The sequence below is a fragment of the Urocitellus parryii genome, chromosome 9, assembly GCF_045843805.1.
Source record: "Urocitellus parryii isolate mUroPar1 chromosome 9, mUroPar1.hap1, whole genome shotgun sequence".
In the NCBI taxonomy this organism is placed as follows: Eukaryota; Metazoa; Chordata; class Mammalia; order Rodentia; family Sciuridae; genus Urocitellus; species Urocitellus parryii.
Genome location: NC_135539.1, coordinates 141,537,448 through 141,553,711, shown reverse-complemented (window position 1 = coordinate 141,553,711; position 16,264 = coordinate 141,537,448). Strand labels below are relative to the sequence as shown.

The 16,264-nt window shown below is 46.8% G+C and overlaps 1 protein-coding gene across 2 annotated transcripts in view; it reads left to right on the top strand.

Moving 5' to 3' along the window:
- Positions 1–16,264, top strand: part of Prrx1 (paired related homeobox 1) — a 68,872-nt gene that overhangs the window by 42,691 nt on the left and 9,917 nt on the right. For both annotated transcript variants that reach the window (XM_026405222.2, XM_026405223.2), the window contains exons 2-3: positions 8,133–8,308; positions 13,047–13,228. In XM_026405222.2, coding sequence (XP_026261007.1) covers positions 8,133–8,308; positions 13,047–13,228 — 358 coding nt within the window. The remainder of the gene's footprint in view (positions 1–8,132; positions 8,309–13,046; positions 13,229–16,264) is intronic.

Sequence of the window (16,264 nt, the reverse complement as noted above, 5' to 3'; positions counted from 1 at the left end):
CAGAGAGGCCAGCACTCAGATCCTAGGCCTTCACGGCCCTCAGAACTGCTGTTCAAGCCAGCTAGTCTGGGGTATTTGGCTATGGCGGCCTGAGCTAAGACAGCAACCCATTTTACAGATAAGAAAACGGAAACCCAGAGATGTTACAGAGGGGTACTTTCCTCTAAAAATTTTAAGCTATAAGCAACTATTTACCCTTGGTATTTTCTTGTTCTTTAAAGAGGATTTTAGGGGGTAGGATTGTGGCTCAGTAGGGCACTCAGCATGAGTGAGACCCTGGGTTTGATCCTCAGCCCCACATAAAGATAAGTAGTATTGTGTCCATCTACAACTAAAAAACTTTTTTTTTTTTTAAAAAGAGGATTTGTTGCTTTTTAAAAATTTTTTTTACGTAAGTGGAATTCTAAAATGTCAAGCTTCTCACATTGACCACATCAGCATGTTTCTGTCTTCATGTTATTTTGGTATCCAAGACCAGAGTAACAACCGAGAGGGACTGATTCAATCTCCTGTGCAGACCTATTTGCTTACGCACTGTTACAGAATCACCCTTGGTTCTCTCTCTCTCCATGATGAAAAGCTTATTCTGCTTCCTGAGGTTTCTGGTCTATGGGATTCTTGTCCTTTTAACTGAACATAAAAATGAGGAAGGATGGCAAGTCATGCCTCTATTCTCAAGAGTTCAAATGCCTCGTAATTATTTTCCCTGGTGGTGACTCCCGTCCCTCTGAGAGCTGAGCTCACCCAGTAACTGTGTCCATCTTCTCTTCATTGCTGCGGCTCCCACCAGGGTTTCCCAGGTTTACCAAAGAGCATGGAAACAATGACCAAAAAAGAAATTATTTAAAAATGACTTGTGTAGCTGCTTCTAGTGAGAAGATGCCAGTTTCTGCTGCCGTGTTGTGATCAGTGTTGTGTCTTTTACAAAGTGACAACAGTCCTAACTCAAAGCAGGAAACCCACCAGAAGCAGTCGAGCGGCGTACACCTCCCCAGCGCCCTGTGATCCTGACCAAAGGCCGGGCTCTTCCGAGGGACCACACACCTGCCATGATGCAAGTTTATAAAGATTATTAAGTCTTGGAATCCACTCTTTCTCCCCAAACTTTGCCTTCCTTGATTTCTTTTTATCTTTTGGAATTTCCCAAAGTGCTCAGACATTTTTTAAAAGTCATTGAGTAAACATTGAGTAACATGACCCAATTTTTGGGTTTTTAGACATGTGGCAACCAAATTAGCTAACCCAAAGCAAATGGGCTGGGAAATAATTGAATTTTCATGGCCCGTCTTTAGCCATTGGCCGCCGCCTTCCTTTTCCCCGTGTTTTGTAACAAACCTAATTTCTAATGTGATTACTTGTTCAAGGCATCGATTCTTTGCCTGACTGCTCGAATCTGCTTGCTTTCTGAATATTTCTTTTCAAAACTCTGAATTTAGAAAGAAAAATTGGCTTGGTAGAAAGCCAGGACTTGACTGAGCAGGAGAGGGGCCACATAGAGCTTTGGGGACAAACATCTATGTGTGACTTCCCGTGCAATTTTCGGTCTCCCACCATGCCCCGCGCCTGCTGATGTTTAAAGTTTTTGTTCACTTTCCAGCTCCCTGGTTCTCAGTGATGCTCTTGTCAAGGCCAACCATGCCATATCACCATATCTGAATGACTTTCTTGCTTCGTTGCCAGTCGTCTCATGGTAGGACAGCAGAGTGCCAGCAGTGAGCAGGAGCGAGGGCAGAGCAGTCCTGGCTCTGAGCAGCCCATTTCCCTGCAGAAGTTGCAGCAGCTGTGGTAGCAGCGAGATGTTCACTTAGAAATGCCTGCTCTGTGCCCGACTCTGTGTCCATCTGAGTTCCTTAAGTCCTCCAAGGACCCCGAGAAGTAGGTAGCCTTACTCTCATTTTATTGTTGTGAAAACCAAGGCTCCGAGAAGTGACATGCATCATCCGAGTCCACACAGACGGCAGGGGCAGGGGCTGTGGGACACAGGTTACCCCATCTCTGAGCTGGTGTGCTTTCTACTCCACCCCACCCTGTTCCCTTTCTGGTTATCGTCAGTCGGCTGTGATAAAGATTCTTATTTCCTACTTTTTTTTTGGGGGTATCCTGCATTAAATTGAGAAAATAATGAGTGATTTGTCCATAGAGAAATTGGGAGTAGCTACATGTCTGAAAGTAGACTTGTGTGCCTTTATCACAGAGAAGGTGTCTGTCCAATAACTGGGCTCCTACGACAAGGACACTGATATCTGGCTCCAGCACACCTGGTTATTAGCTTGTACTTACTGGGGCGGACACGAGCTTCAGTAAGGTACAGACACAAACCTTGTCCTCTGGAGTTGTAGTCCAACCTCGACTCACAATCACATGGAAACGGCAGCCTGGGTACCCCCAGCACAGCCCCGGGAGACGCTGCGGGGAGGCCTGCTCTGGGTGGGAATCTGGGGGCCTGACAGGAATTCTTAAGGACAAATCCTGAAGGACTGAAACAGATAAAGCAGGTGGATTGTGCTAACCTTCTTGGCCTGTAGAAGTGTATTTGTCCTACAGAGGTGGACGGACATATGTGAGATGAAGTCCAAAGCAGCACAAGTCACATTTGGCGCCTCTTATTCCCCAGGGTTTTCTGCTTCACAGGAAATCCAGTATGACCAGGAGCTAGCTGAGCGCTGTCCGTAGAGCCATGGTGACTTCACTGAGCTTTGGCTCATCTTTTTGGTCAAAACCATTCAGAATAATGTTTTTTCATACTCTTAAAAGCATTTTATTCTCCAAAGAACATAATGCATCCTCCAAATTGCATTGGAGGTGTTTTAGTGTTACTTTCTGGTCCTTAGAGTGCTGGCTGGCTGAGCCCGTCTCTGCTAGGTGTGCTGTAAAGGGAAACACACTCTATTCTACGGGCATTGCCCAGGCCTGGCACTCTGATGTGATGATGCCTCCAGGATGGACAGCAGCTGCCCAGTTGGGCGTCCATGTTGGCAGAGCCTGGCACTCTGGGCAGGGATGCTGGGATGCTGTGGTCCAGGACCACTGGCCCCTCTGCCCTGGAGAGAGCACCGTGTGCTGCTGACCCCGACTCTGGTTGAGCTGTGCCGAGCACCACTGTTCTGCAACTGTTCCTGGATAAGTGACCTGTGAGCCATTTATCAGGGCAAATATTAAAAAGAAGCTGTCCTCATCTCAGATGAAGCTCAGTGCAGCCCAAGAAACGTCAATGAGTGCCACAGGCGCGTTTCACTGCTTTTCCTAGGCCTTGCAATAAAAGCTAAACAGTTTTTAGTGGCTTTTGCAATTATACTTCCTTTCAATTTTCCAAAGGTTACAGGGCCTGCACCACACAAATCCCATTAAAGTAAGTAGCTGTTGTGCAATATAAGTGCCTTTGGAAACATTCTTCGATGCCCATAAAATGATCAGCGGGCCGCACTGTAGATCTGCTCGCCTGCCATGTTTTCAACCAAAAGGCGGATGAGGAGCTTTGATGTGGTGGTTGGTTTCTGCTACTGAAGCTGGAGTTTTATCTTCTTGCATCAGATTTCTTCCCAAATTGATGTGACTCAGGCGTTGGAAACACATTTTTTTTTTCTGATTTGATTTTATTTCTGAAATATATTCTTACCGTACCTTTAAATTATGCTCGGGTGAACACGGATTTGGGATCTCCGAGTTCCTCCCACAGGACCCAGCAGAAGCAGGCGGGGACTGCTGGGGTGAATGGAAGCCTGCACCGAGAGCGAGGCCTTAGTGCATAGGGCTCCCACATGCTGCCTGGTCCCCACAGTGTGACCAGGTATCACTAGTGCCTTCTCCGCCCTCCTCCTGGGCCACCTCAGCAGCCCAGGAGGAGTCCAGAGCTAGCCTTGTGCTGGAGCGGTGCTAGGGCCTCTGTTCCTTCATGTCCCATCTGAAGGCACATGGGGACTCTACCTTGGGCTTCTTTCCTTGAGAAGAGCCTCACGTGCCTGCTGATCCACAGGAAACACCGTCCTCTCCAACATTTTGCTTAAATGATTCATTTATTCTGTGGTTGTTTTTCACATAAGGGATAAAAGTGAAGTCTCATTCCTGCGTCTCTACAGGAAGAGGATCTCAAAGCTTCCCATCTCTAAGTCTGATACCCAAACTATCTGAAGAAAGAACACTGCAGAAAGCTTATTTTCCCTCTGCAGTTAAAGTCATATAGACACAAAGACAATACCAGCCTAGTTATTGTCTTTGCACTGTTAAAAAGAATAATCAGAATTCAGAAATCACTCACCCTTTAAGATTTTGGATGAATTACTCAGGTTCTAATACTTTGAGCTAATTCTACACCAGAATACCACTCTAACATCTCCAACTTTGTCATTTGATTTGTCAAGGGACCCCATATCTTTTCGATAGGAATACCTGGATGCATTAAGGTGACAGGACATTTACATAAAATGATTTTAAAAAGTTTTTGATGAGATACTAATGTATGTGAGTCTATATATGAATATCATGTATGTGTGGGTATATAAATGTGTGTACACATACATATCATATGAATTCAGAGATGGGGGAGGTCAATATGGACTGGAGCTATCCAGAAAGTCTTACAGAGGAGGTAAGGTTTGAGATGTGTCTCAGGAAACAGATTTTGGGCCTTATCTGAAAATGAAGAAGTGCGAATGTGTTCATGGGGAGAGAGTAGAGATGGGGGTGCACTCCCGTGCTAGGCTGACCCTGCACATGCTCATGGAGGCCCTTGGGGAAAATGCAGGAACCCTGGATTGAAATGGCTGTCCTAGCCCTTGCCTGTGTAATGGCTGTTGTGGTAGGAATGACGTGATACACGCTCATCTTCTTTCTTAGATATAATTAGTATGGAAAGCTCTGCCTGGGTGGCAGCTCCTATCTTACTCTGGATGCTTCATTATTTCTCTCTTACACAACATGGGTATTGTAATTTGTTCTTAAGAGTGGAATAGAGGTGATTTGGTGAGGCCCTAAGCAACTTGGCGAGACCCTGTCTCAAAATAAAAAATAAAAAAGGGCTGGGGATGTGACTCAGTGGTAGGGTCCCTGGATTCAGTCCCCAATACGAGGGGATAGGGAGGGAGAAGACTGGCAATACTTGCATATTTGCAATTAATTTAGACCAATAAAATTATAAAAGCTGCAAGTACTTTGGATTTGAAACATCATGATTTTGATAAAAACACATTTACTCTGAGGCTTGGTGCATCCCAACCATCAAAGAATGAGATGCATCTAATGTCCCATCAGAGTCACTCTCCCTGGACAGTGTGTTTCAAAGTCACCCCTCACTGTAGCTGTTTTCACAAGATGATCCTCCTGCCATGACGAAAGTACACTGTCCACTCCCTGATCCTCAGCCAGGGCCAGGAACCCGAGAGCTGTGTCTACCCAGGCCCTTCAGGTCCCTGTATTTGTAAACTTGTGCAGTTTCTGTTTCCCCGCAGGCTGGTGCAGATGCTGTTCTCTGCTCAGGACGGGATCCGACCAGGTCTGCGAGACAAGGAGCGAGCGAAGGGCAGCCGCTGCAGCGCTCCCTGTTGCCCGCCTGTCGTCTCTTCCTATTATACTTCCACTTAGAAGGACATTTGCCAGATCCAGACTCCAGGGACCCCTGTTATTTGCGTGTCTTTTCTCACCTTCAACATGATCTGGTCTGATGTTTTCATTTGTTAAAAACAACAAGAACGTTCACTGGGAAACTTCTGCTGGCCTGGTTTCAAGTCATCATAGCTATTTATTCCCTGTCATAAACTGTGATTCTCCGTTTCCCTTACTCCCACGTCAGGGGAGTTGGTGGTTTATGGTGGACGGTCAGTGGAATTTGAAAGAACAGTGGAAGATTTCAAAAAACTACTGGGGGATTACGTAGCAGGTTGTAGCACTGAGAACAAAACATAAAGTATTCTTGCTCTTGATTGTAGTTTGGCAACGCAAGAAGAAACTTAGGAAGACTTAGCAAGCAGCATAAAGGATTTAGGGTTTAAGGTTCTACCTGAGAAAGAATTTTATTTGAGGGAAGAAAAGAAATCATGGTATTGACTTAACAAATGATTCCTTTATGTGATTAAAAATAAAAGCTTAGGTATAGTTAGTCTCAGTGGGAAAAACATGGAAGTCAAGGATGTTTTGCAGAGTCTTGTTTATTGGGAGCAGGTGTCAGTACTTGCAGAGCCCTGGAAGAGCCAAGGTGACCTGAAGTCCAAGCCACATAGCACTGTGGACAGAGGGTCTATGAGAAGGAAATGTAAAGACACATGCTTCCAAACATGGAGCTAAGCAAGAGGAGACACATGTAAGACAACAGCTAAAAGGTGTTTGATCCTCAGTGTCTGAATTCCAGGGTTGATATTTCCATAAACTAATTTTACTACTAGCTCAATAGTGGGATAATCAGTGACGTTGGTTGGGGTACTCTAGGCCTGCACAGACTCCAGAAATTGGGATTAAATTGGCTTCATTCTCAAGATGTGGCTGATCTGATATTCTCACTGAGTGGCAGAGGTGCCATCGAGGCAGGCTTCTCGGGAAGGTCCCTCAAGTGTGAAAAACCAGAGGAGACCAACTGGGCACACCCAGGAAGCACAGAGAATGCTGCAGGAATCTGGGTGAGATCATACAAACTCTGGTACAAAGACAGTTTTCTAAGGACAAGAGAAGTTTCATGTTTTCCCTGAAAACACATTCAACCACCGTTTATGCATGGGGGTGCTCTAACTAACTGAGGAAACGCCAGGCTCCCCTCGTGGAGAGACAGCTCTGCACAGAAGGCCTTGGAGGCCTGGCTCTCTTGGACTTGAGCTGCACTTTGGATCCAAATGCGAATCCAGAACATGCTCTCTTTGTAACAAGAGAATTAGAGCGAGGCGGCTGTACTGTTCTTTGGACATTGTGGTTGGTGCGGGTAGTTTTGTTGAGAGTGTTCTGCGGTTACAATCACAGGTCAAGAGACTATACACGTTAAAAATAAATAGCCGAGAGCTACTTTCTGTTGAATTGGAACAAGTGGCCAGGTTCTCTTCTTTCCCATCTTCACTCAAACTCCTTGCAATTTTCTTTGGGCTGAGCCTTTCAGGGGAGAGGTATGGAAATAGAGGGTCAGTTCCTCAGAAGAGCTTTGGGCCTGGGCAGTGGGTGCTGTGGGTCTCTGGGGGCTGTGCAGGCCCTGTGGCTGCTTGGGGCTCCGCTGTTGGCTGGACGGTGGTGTTAGCACAGTGGGATGCTGCTCCGCTGCTTCCCAATCTATCTAGGGCTTGGTGGGGCGGCAGGGAGGGGCACACTGCTCTCTGACGGCCATGCGCAGGCTGTGTGCCTGGCCTTTGGGAGAGCGAGAGCACAGCACGGCGGGATCCTGGCAGGGCAACACTTGGGGCTGGGATTATCCAAAGGTCCCTAAATTCCCAGGGCCCTAAGACTCTCAAGTGTGAGTGAAACTGTTTCAGAGATCTTGGGACCTTGTTCCTCATTCTTGGGTTCTCACAGGGTGAGTCCCAGGCTCATGCTGGCTTGGGTTGAGGGTGCTGGGGCCCTGTCCCCAATCGAGGCTCAAGCCCCGGAAGCAGGCCTGGCAAAGCACCGAGCTGTGGGTGAATGCTCCTGGGACTGATCTGCTGTTTCAAGAAGAGTGCAGTGAAACAGAAATCTCTTTAGTTGGTGTGAACACAGTTTCTTCTCTGCAACTCTGTGTTTGTGTTCATGTTTGTATGTTTTGGAGAAGGAACCAGGAGCTACTTTTTCTACTTGGTTATGAAACTATAACAATGAACATAATATTGTCTAAGACATGGTCCAAAAAATTCCTCCGTCTCTGGTGAAGCCAGAGAATATGGCCAAGAGTGAGATTGTCCTTTAGCTTTTGAAAGAACAGGCTTTAAGGAACATGTAAGCAGAGTCTCTCCAGCTGTTGGTTCAGGTCTGGTCCATGCTTAGAAGCAAAAATCAAGCATCGGAACCACTGGGAGTTCTGGGCAAATGACCTTAGGAGCACCAATGCCAACATTTGCACAAGGAACATAGGACTTTTATAAGGATGCGAGCGAATGAAGCAATCTCTAGAGAACTATCAAAAAAGACAAAGTGCTAACTGGGATCTATAAAGTGAATTTGGATCCTTATCATCAACTTCTCTGTTCCAGATGATCAGCTGAACTCAGAGGAGAAGAAGAAGAGAAAGCAGCGGAGAAACAGGACAACCTTCAACAGCAGCCAGCTGCAGGCCTTGGAGCGTGTGTTTGAGCGGACGCACTACCCGGATGCCTTCGTGCGGGAAGACCTTGCGCGCCGTGTGAACCTCACTGAGGCCAGAGTGCAGGTAACGCCTGCTGTGGGTGGGTGGCAGCGAGCACCCCCGCAGCTGCACAACTGTCCAGACTGCTTAGTACCCACGTTGCAGCTTTCAGACCGAGCTGGTACGACTGAGGTTGCAAGTGGGCAGCACAAAGACAGATGCACGCTTTTACCTGTTTGCTTGGTATTTTTAAGAACCAGATGGATTGTGTTTAGGTGGGGCAGCTTGGTATTTGCTCCAGGTCCACTCCTCCCTGGTGTTATTGACCCTTCCAGATTCACGTTACATACCCTGTCCATCTGAGCATTTGACTCTGCACCCCAGCTTACAATTTGAGCATCAGTTTGGCCAAAGAGGTTAATTCTTCTCAGCTCAGCTCTCCTCCCCAGGCTTTGGGAATATGCACACCTTCCAGAAACTCGCTGTGAGTACACAGGGTGGTGCACAGCCCTGGAAGTGGGAAATGGAGGGCAAGGAAGTAAGAACACATTCAAGTAGGTGACTTTTACTCTTCCCCGTGTCCCAACAAGGACGTGTAGCCAGGGTGAGAGGGAGGAGCAGTTCTGAGCAGCATTCCTGTCAGGACACACTGACTGCAGCCAGACATCCAGAGGACGATCTGGCTGTGACTGTGTTCTTCAGCAGGATGACAGTACAACACTGCGGGGTCCTTGCTGCTTAGTGCTCTTTGATCCCTCACCTCCACCTTAGTTCAATGATGTGGGCAGTCTTCTTTATCTTGCAGGTGAGGAAATGGAGGCAGAGAGAGGTCAAGTCTCATATCTAGGAGGTGGCTGAAAGAGGATCTGGATGCAGATACAGAGATCCAGGGTTATTTTTTTTTATACAACAGACGTGAATCAATGAGTCCCCTGCTTAAATGCCTTTTCAAGGGGTGCTTTGCCATCTCTGCTGACAGAGCTTCTTGTCTTCCACATGACCAGGGGCAGGCTGCTGTTTGGATCAGGAGGGGAGTCAGGTCTCTCGCCTTCCTGAAGGGAGTGATGTTTATACATCCCTGTTCAGTCTGACTTTCAGGGATTTCTTTCTGTAAAGGATAACCCTCTAGACAGATGGGGACTTGAGCCACCTCCAGGGTCTTGACGGGGGCAGTGCTGTGTCTGTCACAAGGCACAAGACCCGGTAACAGATGCTTGCTGAGTTGACTGGAGGTCCTGGAGGTCCCTGAAGCTTCAGAGAAAGTGTGAGAGTTTTTCCAAGGGGGAACAGGGACCTCACCTCAAAAGATCTGCTCCCTAAAAGACAGGAAAAAAATGTCAGTGACAAAAGAGGAAAGTTCACCTGGGCGTGGTGACACACTCCTGTAATCCTAGAGGCTCAGGAGGCTAAGGCCGGAGGGCCGCAAATTTAAAGCCAACCTCAGTAACTGAGCAAGACCCTGTCTCAAAAGAAAACAAAAGTGGTTAAGGATGTGGCTCAGTGGTTAAGTGCCCCTGGCTCACCTCTTTCCAGAGCAGCACTCCATGAAGGCTCCCCTAGGGAGTGAAGGGCCAGTGCTTCTCCCCAAGGGGAAGTTTTACAGAATCCATGAGGCTCCCGAGGACAGTGAGGAGGTGTGAGTGAGGTGAGTAGTTACTGGTGGCAGTTCTCAGGGATCAAGTGAGAGTGACCACAGGGACATGGTTCAGTCCAGCTCTGCCCACCCCACCGTCCTGTGATGAACTGTGATGTCCCCTTTCCTGCCCCCTCTTTCCCTAGCTGCTCATCACACAGTGCTCTGCAGTCCCTTCCGCCTTCCCGAACACCTGCCTCTCCATCCCTCGTGCGCCCCAACCTCAGCCTGCAGTGGAGTCATGGAGAGCTTCAGGCCAGGAATCCACAGCTGCCGTCAAGTCCCCCATTTGCTACGGTGTTCTGAATTTTACAGAAGGAAACCTGAATAATGCAATGGGGGGAGTTAAAAAAAATGTGGAAGTCATGTTTGGGTTGGGAGATCATCTTATCCCTGTCACAATGGGCAATGCATGCAATATACACATTACGTATTATCTATAGATATTATTGACTCATATAACAAACAGAGGATGAGGTGAATGTGGATAGACGGACAGATATGGTGGAGCTATGTTTTCTTCCTCCTTTCCCACCTGCCACTTCCTAGTAACTTTCAGGGCTGTGAACATTCCCTAAGGGGAGGACAGAACTATCCCTCCAGGACCATTCTAACTCCCTGGAGTTCAGCCCTCTCCCTGTCTGAGCCCGCCCTGACTCCAGGCGTCTTCATATTTAGGGCATTTATCATAACATCATGTGCGTTACGCTGAGCTGTCTGTGGCCTGCTTCTTCCACTAGACGGTGGAGTCCTCTTGAGTGGAGGTCACGCTTTAGTCATCTTTGTAAAATTTGTGGGTTTTGGTTTTCATTTTTCTTTTCCCTCCCTTTTTTTCCCCTGAAACACTTATTGGGCCCCAATTATACCTTTGGACCTGCTTTTGGGGTGAATGAGACGCTGGCTTTTTCCCTGAGGGTGCTCTGGTCTGGGGCTGAGAAGACCTGAGGTGCGATCATAGTCTCGATGCTGTAAGGTGACTCCTGCACTAAAGGAGTGTACAGGAGTCAGCCACGGACCAGAGGCCATGGGGAAAGGGAGGGAATGTACACCGACTAAGCACCTCTCTGGGCCACTCTCATCATCCTGGAAGTAGGAACATTAAAGCCAAGGAGCAGAGAACTTAAATAACTCTCCAAGGTCAATCTTGAACATAGTGTAGTCAGCATTTTTATTCATTTCTGTTGGACCTTAAAAGTCTTCTTCCTTCCACTACAACTCTTCAGATGTTAAAGTCGAGTCTTAAAAAATATATGGGCTTTGGCAGCTGGAAGGAGAAGCATGTTGCAGGCAGAGGGGTGTCTGCTGCCATGACGGGTGGGTGGAAAGCTGCGGGAACCATAGAGGACCCATGCTGGAGTTAGATGGTGTGGCTTTGTGTGGACAAGAACTAATTCCCCAACAGGCTTTGGTCTATGGCAAGGTTGTCATTTTATTCTGTCACAGGAGGCCAGTGGATGTTATCAAGCAGGGCAAGGATACAGTTATATTGAATTTTAAATTGATAACTGTAATAGCAACAGGAAGAGAAGAAACAGAAGAGCCAGGTCCTGGAAGTCAGAGAAGGGATGCTCAAACCTTTGTGGATTCCCACTCTGGCCCCCTGTGTTACCCGACTCTGGGGCAACAATCCCATGATGCTTGGGGTGCACGTTGCCCAGAGCTGTCTCTCCACATGCTGAATCCCTCCCCAACGCCTCGCCAGTGTTTCTATAATTGCACCTAGATTATTTATTTTGTGGTTTTCCATGCATACTCCTCTTCCTCTGTAGACTGTGAGCTGCTCGAGAGCAGAGAACACGCCTTGCTCGCCCCTTTCCAGAGCAGCACTCCACGAAGGCTCCCTAGCGAGTGAAGGAGCAAGTGCAGTTCATTGCCTGGAAGGGCTGGGCAGCGTGAGGTGGATGTCCTTGACCTAACTCAGCCACTGGGCTGGGGCTGCAGCTCTGGGGGAGAGCACCTGTCTTACATATGCAAGGCCCTGCGTTCCATCCCTCACTGCAAACAAGAAACAACAAGCAAAAGCAAACACCCTCACCCACCCAAACACAACAAAACAGAAAAAAAGGGACCTTAGCTATTTATTATTTGGGTGAACTTCAATAGCTTAAGCTCATTGAACCTGTTTCCTTAACTTGAAAATAGAAATAACAGAGCATTATTTGGAATTGTCATGATGACCAGAAGTAATGTATGTAATGTGCCCCTCCATGTTCCCAGTCCTGGCAGTGCTTAATGCACAAGTTTATTATGCTGTAATAGGTGCCACCCAAATCCTCAAACCCTACAGATAAACGTAGTCCAGCCAGCTTCTGATGTGTAGCATCCGCATTTCCTTCCAGAACCTCAAGAGACCTCCTTGCCTGTGTTTGGTGTGTCAGAAGTGCTGGGATGTTAGTAACTAATGATTGACAACAGCCAGGGTACAAGTCCCCGGCTCCCTGGCCCTTGCAGGGGGATGACAGAATGTGCGCCACGGTGGCCAGAGTCCAGCGCTCCTGCAGCCGAGCCCCACAGGGGCCTGGCGACGCTCTCTGCAGTGCTTGCTCCCCTGCCTCTCACTTCCCCAGTGGAGTTCCTGACACCTTGAAAACAAACCATTTGCTTCTTAAATCCTCGTCAGAGTGTTTGGAGAAATAGATACTTTTCTTTAAACACCTAGTAATGTGAAAGGAGATGACATTTTCACATTTTGAAGAATTTTGAAAAAGTTTTTAGTGAAGTCATTGTATCTGTGGCGGAGGTCTAATGAGATTTTTCCTCTTTTTCTTGATTACAATTATGATAGGAATGATGCCCACATTCTGCTGTGTGATGTATCAGTCAGAGAGCCTGTCTCAGGAGTCCAGATTAGTGGAAGAACTCCGTGTGTGTGTGTGTGTGTGTGTGTGTGTGTGTGTGCGTGTGCGCGCGCGTGCGTGCTCGCTGGGGATAGAGCCCAGGGCTACATGCATGCTAAGCCCGCACTCTACCACGAGCTGCTCAGCCCCACCAGCCCATAGTCCTAACCCTTGAGAGCCGTAGGCAGGCCCCGCCAGGGGAGGACTAGGGCATGTTCTTTCCTGAGAGGAATCCAGACCCATGCTGCATCTTCTCTGGGAAGGCTTCACACCACGCATTCACATGATCTCTTCCTTCTGTCTCCTCTCCCTCCTCCCTCCTCGCCCTTCTCTCCTCCCAACCCTCTTCCAGGTGTGGTTTCAGAACAGAAGAGCCAAGTTCCGCAGGAACGAGAGAGCCATGCTGGCCAACAAAAATGCTTCCCTCCTCAAATCCTACTCAGGAGACGTGAGTGCCGTGGAGCAGCCCATCGTCCCTCGTCCTGCTCCGAGACCCACCGACTATCTCTCCTGGGGGACAGCATCCCCATACAGGTGAATGACTCACCCGCCCTCCCTTGCTCCACCTCCACACGCTCCTCAGCCATCCGTCATGCTCAAAGCTGCGTGTGCTGACATTTCTTACTGGGTTACCCTCTTCAGAGACACTCAACTTGCTGACATCCCCAGAGTTTCACAGGACATTACTAGTTGCCCCAGGAGCAGGGTTTGGGGCAGAAGAGAGAGGGGCAGGCCATCAGCAGTCTCCTCTTGGACTCAGGAACTCTTGCAAAGGTTTCAAAGATGGGGAAGAATCTAAAAGAAAAGACCAATATTAAGCCGTGCTCACTGTCCCTTTTTGCAGCCGTTCTGGAACAGAACTACCCATTTCTAAACTTCAGATAGGTTATTTCATTATGCTCAAGTAGGGAATTAACATGTAAGGCTTCATAGTGAAATTGATCTTGAATTAAAAGAAAAGAAAGAAAGGAGGGAGGAAGGGAAGAAGAGAGATGGGAAGGAGGGAGGGAGGAGACAGCGACACCGACACAGGAAAGGAGAGCCTAAGCTCATTCCCATCACTTTCAAGACTCAGTCCTTACCCGTTAGTAGGTGGAAATTTCTTAGGATCCCAAATGCTTTCCTGTTCTGTCGCCAATTCTGACCTACTTATCTGGAGATTTCTTTGGGGGTCAGTTGTGTGTGTGTGTAGAGAGAGAGAGGGCACGCACACTTGTGCATGTGCACATGTGTGTATGTTTTGCATAAAAAAGAATGTATAATTTACACTAAACTTTTATATTAAAAAGGTGACATTTTTTGAAGAAGCAAGTGGCAGAGTGCTGTTTCCACCTCATTGAGACTTTGAACCTCAGTTCATTGTGCTGTTCAGAACACACTGCTGATGGCAGAAGGCAAACTGAGACACTGTACTCAGGTGTGCACCCTCTGGCCAGTCCAGGGTGCCTGTCTTTGAACCTAGACCTGAGCGTTCTAAGAAACCAGGTCAAGGCTGCATGTTCTCTTCTGCTGATTTCAATGGAAGAAGTATTCACAAATTCACTTATTGTGCTTTTTTTTAAAAAAATCTTTTTATTGTCAAGTTCATTATGGGCTTAAGGACAAGCTTTAGACTAACAGAGTGTGTCCTGGCAGAAACCTAGCCCCTGAAGTGAAAAGCCACATTCATGAAATGCACATGCTTTCCAAATTTATAGCTCTAATTCAAGCCCAGAGCCTCACCTAAATGTTCTTTCTATACCAAATCAGTTCTTGAGAGAAACACCATAAGTGCATTTGGGAATGTCTTTTATATTCCTTGTTGTAAAATTAACCTGAATTAATTCTGGTCTTTGTACATGGAGACCCCGTGTATAGGAAGTCCTATTCTTGGACCCCATTACTCTCAGCCTTGCTGATTTTGAAAGATTAATTATATCTGTGTGTCCTATTTAAAATGTAGACCCTTCTTCTTTAGGATTTACTAAAAATACATTTGAGGACCACTGTGACATCACACATTCTTTAATATTCCTTTTATGTGTACTGGTAGTCCACAGACTCCCTAAGTAGCCTGTGGATGGTCTAGTTCAAAGCCCGAGGCCCCAAGATCTTGGTGTGAATCTGATGGTAACTGGGAAGCATTGCTTCTCCTTTCTGCCTGCGTCCTCCTCAGGGTCCTTGCCAGGGAGAAGCTGAGCGCAGACCCCTGCTCGTGGGGACGAAGTCCTCCAGACCTAGTGTCGGGTTAGACACAGGCCACAGCAGAAGCCAAGCCTCAGTGCCCACACCACCAGCATTTTGTAGATGATCATCAAACTGAAGCTATTAACGTGGCAGGTCATGTGTGCCTTTTTTGGAAAAATTCTATTTTAGCTAAAAAGATGATGAAGAAAATCTAGAGATGTTTTCAAAAGACTGTACTTCTATCATCTTGATATGGCTAGTTTGTTCATTTCTGCAATTAGAGTTCAGTATTTTATATAGTGTAGGCTTAGTGTACATATTATTTTGTATTCTGCTCTTTTCACTTAAGATCATATAACCTACTACTTCTTACTCATTTCATCGTGTGCTTTTATATCACTTCTCCCTTAGATACAAGAGTTTGTAAAAATTGAAACAGTATTATAGAACCTGATAGTTCATATTCTGTATGAAGAATAAATTAATCTCCAAATTTAGGTAGAAAAGTGATGGTTTAATGCAGTAAATTAATATGATTTTTTTTTTGCCCTAATGTTGTCTGAAGTGTTTATAGTTTGTTTAATTTTTAAAAGTGGCAAAACCCATTTTGTTACCTGGAGGTCTTCTTGCTGTTTAGAATCAAACATGTCATGATTTCACAGTTCAAATCTTGCTAGGAAACATGACTGTTGTTAAAGAAATACAGAAGAAAAACAAGTGATGAAAAGCCGAGGAATCGATAGACATTTTGTGTTATGGAAAATTCACTCGCTATTTCTTTTGGTCCTTATGTCAAGTTAGTGACATTCATTAAAAAGCATTTGTCTTGGTTAATCTTTGGGACACTCCTGTGTGATAACTCTGTCCTTGCTCCAGTTCCAAAGAAGAGGAGGCTGAACACTTGCCCAAGTTTAAGTCTTCAGGAAACAGTGAGAACCCGTGCTTGTGGTCCCTGTTTCTGTCCCACACCTTAGGACACATGACTATTCTCATTCAAATTGAACCTGCACTGTATTGGACGCAGCAAAAAGTCTAGGATTGGAGAACTGTTGAAACCGTTGTTTTGAGGCAAGGTCTGTCTCAGATGGGTGTATGGGCACTCTATGGGACAAGCCCTGTGGCTTGCTCCTGCAACCTGGGGACTGTGAGCTGACAGTTTTGCCAGAGAGCAGCTGGCTGACTTCCAGGGCTCTTCCCTGAGAGGAAAGGAGGAAGCCAAGGCACAGAACAGTTACTATCTAACGCTCAGAACTCTGGACTGGGGAGGAGCCAATGAGTCTTTCCTGGCTGTCATTTGCAGTCAGACTGGTGGCTGTATGCCTTGTCATCCAAACTGGGACACTTTTGAAAGTGAAAGGGAACTGGTATTGATACTTTCCTTAGGATGGCCGGCATAAACTGGGC